General features: G+C 44.8%; 1 protein-coding gene across 24 annotated transcripts in view; it reads left to right on the top strand.

Moving 5' to 3' along the window:
• Positions 1–12,744, top strand: part of GAPVD1 (GTPase activating protein and VPS9 domains 1) — a 424,045-nt gene that overhangs the window by 394,803 nt on the left and 16,498 nt on the right. For all 24 annotated transcript variants that reach the window (XM_078646066.1, XM_078646068.1, XM_078646069.1 and 21 more), the window contains one exon: positions 911–1,108. In XM_078646066.1, coding sequence (XP_078502192.1) covers positions 911–1,108 — 198 coding nt within the window. The remainder of the gene's footprint in view (positions 1–910; positions 1,109–12,744) is intronic.

Genomic DNA, 12,744 nt, shown 5'->3' on the forward strand with positions numbered 1-12,744 from the left:
GCTTAAGGCCTTCTGTATCACCGTGCACCTTCAAACATTTCCTCACGCCACACTTTCTTCAGACTGACTTGTCACATCTTCCCTCTCCCCACGATTCTCACCTGATCACCAAAGGGACTGGGGCTGGGCAATATCAATGCGCGTTATGAGGAGAAAATCAACTTTCCAACCATGTTCATTACGGGGAACATCGACTTCGTGGAGGTGATGGTATTTATTTAATTTATATATGTGGTTTTATATTGTTGTGATGAGGCCCAACAAACCATACCAATGCAATGCAAAATATAAAATGTAAAACTTTACAACAAAAAAGAGTATGTGGTGAAGGGGAAATAATTGAGGTTCTTGTTACTGAAATGAGTCTCTTTTTTTTTTTAAACTAATGACCACAGCTAAGTTAGACTTTAATAAATCACATTTGGTAAGGAATATATGTTGAGGTTTAACTTTTGCAGTGTGTGAACAAGTTGATCGAGGATCACGAAGGGTCATAGGCTTGTATCCTGCAGTAGTTCATTATACTTTCCAGGAATGCTTCCAAGCAAGACAAGCTTTTGCTTCAGGTAGCACAACCTGCGGCTGTCTGTCACTTCAAAAGAGGGAGTGTGGCCCCTTTTGTTCAAACGACAGTAAGGGCTCCAAAGAAAGGCTTAAAATCAATTAAACTGGGCGTGTGGCGTCTCTCAAAAAAATGTGCGAGTTGCTTGGCCTTTTAGTAGCTCACGACGATTTTCACTGGTCAGAAGTAGCTCTCACTACAGAAAAAGTTGGAGACCTGATAGGTAGAGACCAGATAACGCGTTACAGAAGGTAATTAACTTGTTCATCAGCTACAAACTCAAATCTGAAAGTTGTATTTAATTGTTTTGTTGTCTCTTGTTCGTAATGTGCACATTATTTTACGCAGGTGTACCTGAAAGAGGCTCCATGGCCGTCCGCGCAAGGTGAAATCCGGACACTAAGTGCTTACAAAACACCAAGAGACAAAGTACAGTGTATCCTCCGAATGTGTTCCACCATCATGAATCTGTTGAGCCTGGCCAATGAGGATTCTGTTCCTGGTGCAGATGACTTCGTCCCTGTTCTTGTTTTTGTTCTGATCAAGGTGAGTCATGTATAAAAATACATGTATCTTCTTTACAAGGCCGTGTAAATTCCCCCAGTAAGTTATTGCTTATTTATTTGTTTAGTTGTATCTATTCACCAAGTCCATGCTCACCCTTCTAGAACCCTTTTTTCCCTTCCTATTATACTATCTCCACTTATGTTCAGATAACACATTTAAAATTACTATTTTTTTTCTCAAAGAATGGCTTCAAACAGATAAAGTACTATTTTCTTCTTGCTTTTTAACAGACAGTTAAACAAAATAGCAAACAAAGTCATTTGAATTGCCTTCCAAACGAGGATGAAATATGCAGGAAAGGGTGTAGATTGAAACATATTTGCTTTTTGTCTCCCCGAATTTTAAGAAATTCAGACTTAGTGCTGCTTAAGAACTCTGTTCAGTGATGGGCAGTTAAGTTTTCACTCCATGGGGAAAGGATCTCTGAATAAAACCTAGAGCTTTTAGACTTTAAAATGTTCACTCTGAAGAGTCGTTTTCGTCTACTCTTTTTTGGATGTCTGTTTCTAATTTCTCCCTCTTTTTTAGGTCGAGCTTAGAGCAGTGCATGCGCTGCGTGCTCGATCTTTTGTAAAGGGCAAAAAAAGTGCTACCTACCAGAGTTTAGCTGGCCTGAAGCATGAGTGCATGTGGACGTGCACGAGCAGCCGCCATCTGTCTCCTCCGTCATGGGTCATTACGTTGTTTCCCCTCTGCCTCCGTCCGATCACTTTAACTTTCTTTGCTTGTTTAACTTGTAGCTTTCTGTCCATCGCTTTTTCACCTGGTGCGGCTTCTTTAATTTGTTATTATTTATTATTTATTTATCAGCACTTTTCACAAGAGCTACTCATGTCATGCCGCGTGCTGCCGTCTACCGCCTCCAAACCGCAAAGTTAACTCCCGCCTCCTATTTTGACAATGGCCACTTGAGGCTGCCACCCCCAAACCGCAATGCTAACTCCCGCCTCCTGTTTTGACAATGGCCACTTGAGCCGCCACCCCCAAACCGCAATGCTAACTCCCGCCTCCTGTTTTGACAATGGCCACTTGAGCCGCCACCCCCAAACCGCAATGCTACCCCTACCTGCAACCCCACTAGTCTCCTGTTTTGACAATGGCCACTTGCGGCTGCTGCCTCCAAACCGTAATGCTAACCCCTGCTTCCTGTTTTCACAACAGTGCTGCTTTTCGCCAGGTGCTGCGTCTGGAATTTATTATTTATTTAGCAGCACTTTTCACCAGCGTTACTCATGCCATGCCGCCTCCCTCCCACCAGAGCAGCATTCCTTCAGGTGCATTCTGCCACAGACCCATGTGGAACGCACCTCCCCCTCCCGCCGGCCCTCAGCCTGTAAGCAGTGGTTGGCATGGTTGTGTGATGTGCATAAATTATTCTCTTGGAACACCAGGTGTTTCATTATAACTTTCCAAGAGGTGCTTTGTAGACTTTCTAGACTCACATCAGTGGTGTCCAGCTACAGATGGTAAGGACTGTGCCCCGAGAAGTATCATCGTAGCACTAAGGAGGAAGTCATCATGAAGTGAGGTAGGTGGGTATCGTAGTTTCAGAGAGGTGACCATTTTTGGACCAAGGGGGGCTCTTAAATGCTGAAATCTTCAGGTGCCCATCTTAGCGCTAGGTATACTGCCACTTGCGTATCCATCTTCAACAGGGGTCTGTAGGTCAGGAGTGTGTCTACTGTTTACTTGAACTCTTTATGTGGGTATTAGAACCACATAAAGAAATTCAATATTTTAGTGAATTTAGCATGGATCTATTTGATATACTTTATTGCTGTTTCACAATGTGATGTATTTGCTTTCCCACTTAAATGAATAACGTTTTTTTTGTTCACCCCTTTTTCAAGTGTGGCTTAACAGCTCAGCTGTACAAAAGGGGGTGGTTCTCGGAAGCTTATTTCAGATCCAGGGTAGGCATGGCTTGGCAGTTCGGGCTGGACTGTTCCCATGAGGCACAGGGTCAGACTGATTTGCATATGGCCATGTCTGAACTGGGGTGGCAGAGTGGGCTAAAGAACGGTGATGAATTAAACCCAGATCTGCTGACTGGGTGTGAGTGTTTGATTGGTTCAGATGCTTCGTCCATCACCACCCCCTTTTGTACCACTTTAACAGCTCAGCTGGCACCACACAATACGATAAACCTAAAAAAGAGCTTTCAGGATTACTAGAGAAAGGGGCTTTAGATAAGATCATATGTAGAATTGTCAGAAGTACATGGTTTTAATTGGGCCGAAATGTTTTGCTTCCACAGAAAAAAGTGCTTTCCATTCGCATGTCTGATTATTTTATTTCTTTATCCAGCTGCCTGAGCCAGCAGCAGTATGGCTAACTGAGATTAAACATTCAGGGGCACACACTTGACATTATAATGCTGTTAACGTTTCTTTCATACCTGGATAGTTTACGGTGTTTGGTTTTCTCTGGCAGCAGCACAAATGTTAGGAGGGCAGCCACGAGGAATATAATGCAGTCCCAGTTCCATCATTAACTTTATGCTTCAATATGTAGTTGTGTCTTTGAAAGCAGTAGGATTATTAGAGTTACTCTAATCTACTTGGATTTTGGGTCTGGCTTGACAGTGCAGCTCTTACTTTACCTTAATGGGTCAACAAACGTTTTTCAGTGTACTACTGAGAGATGAAAGGCACAGGGCAAGATGGGAAAAGTTCACACACTGTCAAGGCAGAACATGCTTTGAACAGCCCGTTCCCCAACCTGCGCATATCATTTACTCACCATGTAATATTACTTTTGTCGTTGGGTAATATGTAAAATAAAATAGATTTATAATTGCTAATTCAAATCTTTCTTAAATCCTAACAGTAGTATGCTAAGCCATTTGCATTTGTAAATTTAAAAGCACAAACAGCTTTGTGATATAGCTCACGTTTTCCCCACTGAAGCTTTAGTTACTCCATTGTGATGAGTTTAATGTGAATGCTTCGTTGTTTCTCTTTCAGGGCTACGACTGTTTCACGCATGCTATTCTTTCAGAAAACTTTGGGCTGTGCTGCTTTCTGTCCGTTGTTAATATTTGTTTGTCTTTCTGTATTTGGTTCCGTGTTTATTTTTTACAGTTTTCAACCAACTCACATAATTACACTCACCACCACATACATCCAATCCAACCCAAAACACATGGATAAAAGACATTGTAATTTACCACACCAATAGATCGAACTCACGCAAATGCTTGTTGTGTTATGTTATGTGTATTTGAAAAGTGCACTATCACCTCGGAGGGTATCTTGGTGCTAAGCATGTGTGTGTACCTAGCCCCGATTACCTGTTTATGGTAGGTTGGTTAACTGAAAAGCCCGGTCTTCAGCTGCTTGTGGAATTGAAGAAGAGAGGAGGAGGCTCTGATATGGAGTCGGAGGCCATTCCATGCTTTAGGAGCGATGTTAGAGAATGTCTGTCCCCCTGATGTGGTTCTGTGTATGCGTGGGATGTGTCTGAGTAGGAGTCCTGTGGAACGGAAGTGTCTGGATAGTTGGTGGAAGGAGATTCAACTATTCAGGTAGGTGCAGCCTGAATTGTTCAGTGCCTTGAATGTGTGTCTGAGGAGTTTGAAGTGAGCATGTGTATTGGGAGCCAGTGGAGCTTGGTGTGATGTAAGTATTGTGTGGGATATTGAGGATGAGTCTGGCTGATGAGTTCTGGATGGTAGTCTCCTAGTAAATTGCTTTGTGATCCCAACGTACAGACTGTTCCTGTTGTCCCAACTTGCTGGTGATTAGGGCGCAAGTGACAGTTTATGTAGTGTTGCTTGGGAGGACCTTTCTCAGCATCTTCTGAGTGTGGAAGCAGGGTCCAGTAATGGCATTGAGTTGTGCGGTCATATCCTTTTTGATGTTAATCAATATTTTGAAGTTTATGGCATGGGTGTGGGTGTGAGCCAGAGTTCGACTGGCCACCAGTTGGAGTCCCCATGGTGAGATGTTATTGCCGAAGATCACTACTTCTATCTTGTTGGTGTTGAGCTTGAGAAAGTTGGTTATTATTTAGTTAGCAACTTCGGTCATGTAGGTGATGGACGTGTTTCTTGTGTTGGGTTCTTCTCTGAGAGGGAGAGAGAAAGTTGTTTGTCCTCTGCGTAGGAGAGAATGATGATGGCGTGTGCGCAGATGACATTGGCCAAAGACATAATGTATGTGTTGAGGAGGGTGGGGTTTTTGCAAAAGAAATAATAGTTTTTTCCACTTTCTCAAAGCGAAATCTCTCCTCCGTGTTCTTGACCACAACCTGCCATCTCTTTAACCCCTTCGGTGCCCATGACGAGCTCAGCTCGTCATGAGGTACACCTCTTGTGTGCTCATGACGAGCTGAGCTCAAGGTCACTAGTCTATTACTTTAACCTCAAGATGAGGTACCCTTAAGTGTTGCACTCCTTAAGGTGGGCTAATCTTGATCCCTTTAGAGAATGTTCCTCAGAATGCCACAGACTGCAATCAAAATTGAGATATCACTGAGTTCCAGTTCCCAAGGAGAGAATATACCTCCAAGGATGGAGCCATCTTTCAGCCTGCTCTAAGCTCCTAGAGCACACCTGAATATATTTTATTTATTTATAAAGTTTTATATAGCGCGAACATGATCGTGAAGGATATCCGAGCGATTTACAATTTGATGGAGAGGAAGGTAATAGTTGCAGTACAGTCATCAAAAGGAATACCAACCCAAACAAATCAAATATGCATATCAAACAAAAGGTTATGAACAAAAGGGACAACAAAGGGAAATATAATAATTGGACCATAGACTAGTAAAGCAGACTAGTAAAGCAGAATAATACCAAAGGCAGGACTTTAGGGTGTAAGTCCAGAGCATTAGAGCTGACGATCCAAGACCCTTTTAAGGTAGGAACTTGTTCATGAGGAATCTTTTTACTTCCAATTTGAGGTAACCTTGGAGGAGATTCTGCGTATTTTCAGTGGGAGAGAGTTCCAGATCTTCGGCGCAAAGCCGGGTAAAGCTCGTTGACACGTTCTCTTTTTTCGAAAGATCTGTGGTTTCAGGAGGAGAGAGTTAGCACTCCTGGAAGGTCTACCCCCTCCGGATAATTCTAGCTTTTGCGCTAGATAACTGGGGATTTTGAAATGGAGGGTTTTGTGAGACGGTCAGTCAATCATTAGCTGAATTCTTGCTTCATATGGCAACCAATTTAGGGATTTTAAGACTGGGGAGATGTGCTTGTTTGTTTTGGTACCCGTGACCAACCTGGCTGGGGCCAAGGTATGTTTGGTGAGGCCACAGAGCGTAGCACTGCCATAGTCTAGCCTCTGCAAAACAAGCGCTTGGACTACTTGCTTGAAGTCTACTTGTGGGAGGAAAGGTTTTAGATTCCGGAGTATCCTCATTAGGTGATTAGGTCCCTTGCACACATTGCTAATATGATTTTTAATGTTCAGATGCTTGTCTAGGGTGAATCCGAGAGAATTCCCTGAGTCAACAATGGGGGAAGCTGTTGAAGGCAGTGAGGTGGTTCATCCAACGGTCTTTTTTGACGATGTGATTCGGGGGAGAAATGAGAAGGAATTCTGTTTTGGAGATGTTCAGCAAAAGGTAGTTCTCAGTTAACCAGTTTTGAGTATTTATTAGGTTAGATTTGAGTGATATGAGGTTATTCGGGGAGGAGATTTTCAGATAGTTGCGTATCATCCTCATACATATGGAAGAGAATATCCCCTAGGAGATTCCATTCAAGAGTATCCTCAGTGGATGGCATACTCATTTTGTGTGATGTTTCAAACAGACGAGGAAATCTTACTTTGACACAGCAGTGCCTCAAATGGTCACATCAATTGTTTTAAGACCAAGCAACAACAATCCCCAGACCTCTGGTCCCATCCAGTTCCATGCCTTCCTGGAACAAAAATGGTGTGTTTTTTCACCTGCCTCTGTTTGATCATGCAAGAAGGGTCAAGACAAGAAACTCCAGATGTCCGAGAGGCTGCTCTTTCTTGAAAGACTGCCCACCATCTAGACTTCTCCGGAGAAGATCTGTCACATGACTTAAAAAGTCTCTCAGAAATCTGATACAGTGCTGAGAATAGCAAATGCTATATCGTTTCTTATCTGGTATAACAGTGTATTATTTACATTTTTTGACACTTTTGGGGTTGTTGCTAAAGACAACAGCAGTGAGGGTTTTAAAGAAATCCTGAAAAAGGATATGTGAACTTTTGATTAGTTAATTAGTTCAGCAGAAAATGCTGCAGATGTTGCGGTGTAGGAGTACTGTCTCGGCAGTTTCTAAGGGACATTGTGTAGGAAGGCCACCAGCCTAAGTGGAAAATCCAATAGGAATGTCTTCCTCTGCATTCTCAAGAATTTCAGTGTTTGGTTCTTATGTGCTGATTACATCACCAAAAGTGAGGATGGAACCAGCAACTCTGAAAAAATAGTTCTGTAGAAGATAAAAGAATAGCCAAAATGAATTGCATAATCTCAGGAGAGGTTTTTCAAGTTGGCACGTTTAATCAACCTGTTGACAAAGCAACATCTGTTCTTCCAACAGTGGCAGAAATAAAAGCAGTGTAAAAATGATGAGGGTACATACACTTTCAACTGTCTTGGGAAAATCCTTTCCAACTAGATGGCATCCCTCAAAGAAAAACCTCTTCTAAAGATTGAGGGCTGTGTGTGTGTTGAGGGGTGGATGGATGCTGGGTGAGGAGAAGGGATGGCTGAGGGAAGGGGTGGGTGGTTGGATGCATGATGGGGGCGGGGGCCAAGAGTGCCGTTTACTTGCAAGAAAAACATCCAGCGCAGACATGGATGTCGTTGGGCACACCACACAAAATGCAGAGATAGGGGCTGCTGAAATGCAGCACCTGTTTTGTCCACAGGACATTTTCTGTTTTGTGGAAGAAGAGTCTAGGACTTCCGGTGTACATGGAGATGATAAACTGAAGGAGCTGTCCTCCAATGCCTCAGAGGCGGAGCAAGAGGAACCCCGAATATGGCGAAGGGATGAAGACGAGCCCAGGGCCTCCTTTCCAACTCATGCACTGGAGGTTTAACCTCCAAATCTCTCTGTTCATGGGCAAGTACTTCTCCCAAGGGAATCTGGCATTTGGCCCCAAGACAAGTCTGAAAAGGCACTGACCTTTGGGGTACAGCTTAGGGTGCTGTCACCTCTTGGCCCAAGTAACACTTTCGGCCCTAAGCAAACCTCCAGCAAGGGCCACTGAGCAGTGCAACCCATCCATGTCATCTCGAACCTGAGGCCCTGAGAAGCCAATCTCTGAGCTGAATCCCATTTAGAAAGCCGGCTCCAATATAGGCTTTGACTCCAAAATCAGATACTTGGCCAGGCTCCATGTTCAAAACCAGACTCTCAAACCTCACATATTAGAGAATTAGGAAGCTTACCTTTAAGGAGCACATCTTCAAGGGCTTCAGGTCTTTCCTATCCCCAAGAAAGATAGAACATGTGCACTAGCCCACAACCTCCTGCCCCTTGTGAACCTCCAAAGTGCTAGCATGACTCTGCCACCCCCATGGGAGGGGAATGACCCCTGAGAGGATTATCAGGTAGACCCCCAGGACAGTCCTCACATGGCTACATTATTAAGGCCTCCCAACCAGATGATATCTTTCCCTACCATACAGTCATACAGAAAGTAGCATAGCATCACAAGGTGAAACTCAGTGGTAATTGTGGATGTGATTATTAATTAGTCAAGGCCCTCTCGAGGACCGAAAGATCAGTCCAATTCCTCCCCATTCTCAGAAGAATGTTTAAGACCAGTGCAGACACCAATATGGTTAGGATTGTCTCTTCTTGGGTTGGGCAGAAGGAAGCCCAGACAATCCAGTTAGTATCAGAGGTCAGGTCCTGTCTGACTCACTGGTTGTGTACAGCCAATAAAGAGGACCTCCGCTCAGGTGACTAAGGATGCTCCTCCAGACAAGAAAAGTGAGTGAGTGAGAAGATCGATTTGTCTTGGGAAGCAAGTTTCCTAAGGTTGGCCACACAGTGGAGGATGGCAGTTTGGTCGGACTGCTCTCCAGGTATCATTGCCATCACTGGGAGGCAATCGAGGAGCTAGTTAAAGACCTTCCTGAAGTGAACTGCAAGAGGGAGCAAGAGCTGGTTGGAGAATGGAAGGTAATACGAATGCAAACATCAGGTGTGCTATCGACTGTGCTGATAAAGCCTTAAGAGAAGAGAAATAAGGCTTTAAGGCCCCAATGCTTGGCTCAAAGGCTCTGATTTTTAGGCTCTAGGTGCAACATCTGATCACTGTCCTGTTTGATGGGGGAGCATTTGTTATTCCCTCTTTTCAACATGATGCAGAAAGGATTAAAAAGGGGCACAAACTGCCATGGCAATTTTCGCACTGCAGACCTCAACACCTAAGTCTGCCTTCCGGAAACAGCCAGTGAGAGGATCACGTAGGCAGCCTAGTCCTTCAGCAGGTGGTGGATACTGTTTCAACAGTCGAGGCAAGGTTTGTCCTGTCACAAAAAGGACTCTTCTGCCTCCAATTAATGACTAGTATGTAACCTCAGCCCCCTCCCCCAATCTCACAAAACTTGTAAGAAGGCTGAGATGCTTCCTTCCAGAATGGGCATAGACCACCTCCACCAAATGTGTGCTTTCAGTGATTCAGCAGGGTAACTGCCTAGAATTCCACATTGTCATCAAACCATTGTGATGCACCTTACCACCATGTACTTAATCACACACATATGAGACTGCTACAAGAAAAGTACAGGCCCTTTTTGACAAAGGAGACACCAAGTTGGTTCCCCCTCAGTAGCGTGGTCCAGGAGTCCACTCCCTAATACTTCATGATCCTAAAAATGGATGGAAATCTGAGGCCTCTTCTGGAACACAGCCCCCTGAACCAGTATATCCTGTTGGAGCATGTTCAAATAAGCCCCTGCAAGATGTCATCTCATTTCACTCTATTGTGGCCTACATGGGACCCTTATCTCAAAGACGCCTATTTTCATATCCTCATACGTTCGAGGCATATGAGCTGCAGATTACACACTGTGCATAGATCGCCACCTAGTGTTGGGCCCGGATGTTTGCAGTTGGTTTTTGTCCTGAAAAGTTCTTTGGAAGTCACGAGATAGGTGACTCCTCCTTTGGACCACATTGCGCATGGGCATCGGCTCCATCCTCAGATTGGTTTTTTTTCCGCCATCGGGCTCGGATGTGTTTCCTGCACTCCGGTTTGGAACCGATTTTCCTTCAGCGCGCAATCCTCACCCAGTTCGACGGTATTGTTTCGATCACGGTTCCCATCAACGCAACTCTTGACGATTTCGAAGTCTTCGATTCCGGTCTCGTTGACGAAGGCCTTCGGGCCTACCTGGGCCTTACTCTCTGGCTCATGGAAAGGACGCCATTCAAGAAGGGTCCTCAATGTGGGTCGAAGTTTCCCCATACCGATCCATATGAGGTGTGCAACCTTTGCCACTCACCGGAGCACGAGGCCAGAGACTGTTGCGCTTGTGCCTCCTTCCGCTCCAAGAAGAACCATGGCTCGCTCGTCAGCTTCGATCCCAGATGACATCTTTGAAGAGGGCGTCGACGTGCCTGAGCAGGAGCAACAACATGGCGTCGACAGCAACTCCGAGGCCGAAGACTCCGACGTCGAGGACATCACTCCAGCACAGCGGGTCGTGAGTACACACGTCGACCCGACCCTTCCTCAACACCCTCCAAAAAGGCTTCGGTCACACCCTCTACTTCGGGCCCGGGTGCACACCGAGAGACTGCTTCCCATGGCCCGCCTTCAAGCTTGGCTAAGAAGCCTAATAAGCCTTTAGGCGACTCGGGCTCGAGTCCGCCTACCCCCGGTGCCGGCACACACCTACCGACACCGAAAAAGAAGCCATCTTCCACCTCCACGCCAGCTGCTTCCACATCTAAGCACTCGGCGCCGAAGACTGGCACCGGCTCCTCCGTACCAAAACCACACTCTGAGCCAAGCAAGAAATTACCACCGAAAGCACTCGACTCCCATGCTTCGGAGTCCAAAAGACCATCGGAGCCGAAAAAAGCTTCGGAGCCGAAAAACCACACTGCCCATCAGACAAAGAACATGTTTCCAAACCAAAAGATGCTACAGGTTCGGTGCCGAAAAAGCCTACGGAACCAAAAACCTCGGCACCGAAGGATCTACCTCCCTCAGAGGAACTATCCATCCAGATCCTACATAAAAGACTCTGGTTAAAGATCCCAAAACTGGTCGATTAACTCTTAGTTCTAAAAAACGACCATTAGAGACGCCTGCACCGGCTCCTCATTCTAAAAAGGACATTGCGACTTCTCCTCTAAGAATACCTTCTTCACCTCCTCCTCCTCCTCCTCCTCCTCCTCTTCCTCCCTTGCCACACCACTCCCCTACACCATCTCCTACTCCATTAGAAGATGATAATGACTGGGATAACACCTCTAATGACACAGGGGATGGTGCAGATAATGAGCCACTAGCTAATCCTAGTCCTCCTGGCTCACCTGACCCTTGGGATGATTATAGTACCCCAGACGTCCCTAACATCCCACAAGATGACATATACCCTGTAGTGTAGTTCCTATCATCCCAATAGGCTCTGCGCATTGGAATAATACCTACAGCAGTAAAGGCCTAGGCCAGACGTTAACTAGGTCTACTACTGTCGATACTAGACTTAAAGTTTTGGGTTTGCCAGCTTAGCTCAGAGTTCACTAGAAACTTTCTCGAATGTTCAAGGAGGACTTAACTTCCCTGATTAGACAAGAAGGGATTTAGTTTCTGACAACCATAGAACATGACAACTTTGCTCTCCCCTAATCAAGAGTAAATCTCGAGAGTCGTGTGAACAAAAGGCAATTTATTTTACTCAGTCAGTACGTGCATTCTTAGTCTCATCAGAATGTAGAGAAAAGGAAGAGACGGGCGTGTTCAATAAAAAGGTGTTATTTATTGATCAGTCTCTTTTCTCATACAAGAGAAATGGATCGATATTATTGCAATACTTATAGCTAAGTAAAGTGCATACATTAAAAGCAATAGTATAAAATAATACTGTAAAAACATTGATATGGTTTCTAAGCCATATGATGTTTTAAAATGAATAAAATATATTACATACACATATATACATTTGACTAAACGTACTCAACTGGTGTTTCTAAATACGCCTACCCCGTGTACCTGACCTAAGTCTAATACGAGGGCGGGAATAGAAAGTTACAGTTTAAGTTAAGTTTGTTTTTGCCAAGTGAATAACTAAAGAATTCTCTGTGAGGGGTTATTCAGTTCTGTACCTAGAAGTTAGGATGAATGAGGAATGGTATCTCTCTCTCTGGTCTCGATATTCCAGGCTGCCTGCGAGGGCTGCCCAGAAACGCCGGTACTGGATTCTCGGCAGGAGAAAGCAGCGCATCTCTCAGCGCGTCAGGAAGGCGGGGCTGCTGCCAGCGGGGTCTGCTCTGCTCTTGGCTTTGGCAAGTATGGCTGCTCCGTCTCGTCACCACGCGTGTGTTTGCATAGGGCAAGATCGGTAATATTTATACCTTTAAGGTGCCGAGATTGACGTAAGGATGGACATAGATACGTCAATAAGGATGTCATACGACTTGCTCGTTAGCACATTCTTTT

Source organism: Lissotriton helveticus, chromosome 5_1 (assembly GCF_964261635.1).
Source record: "Lissotriton helveticus chromosome 5_1, aLisHel1.1, whole genome shotgun sequence".
NCBI classification, from domain to species: Eukaryota; Metazoa; Chordata; class Amphibia; order Caudata; family Salamandridae; genus Lissotriton; species Lissotriton helveticus.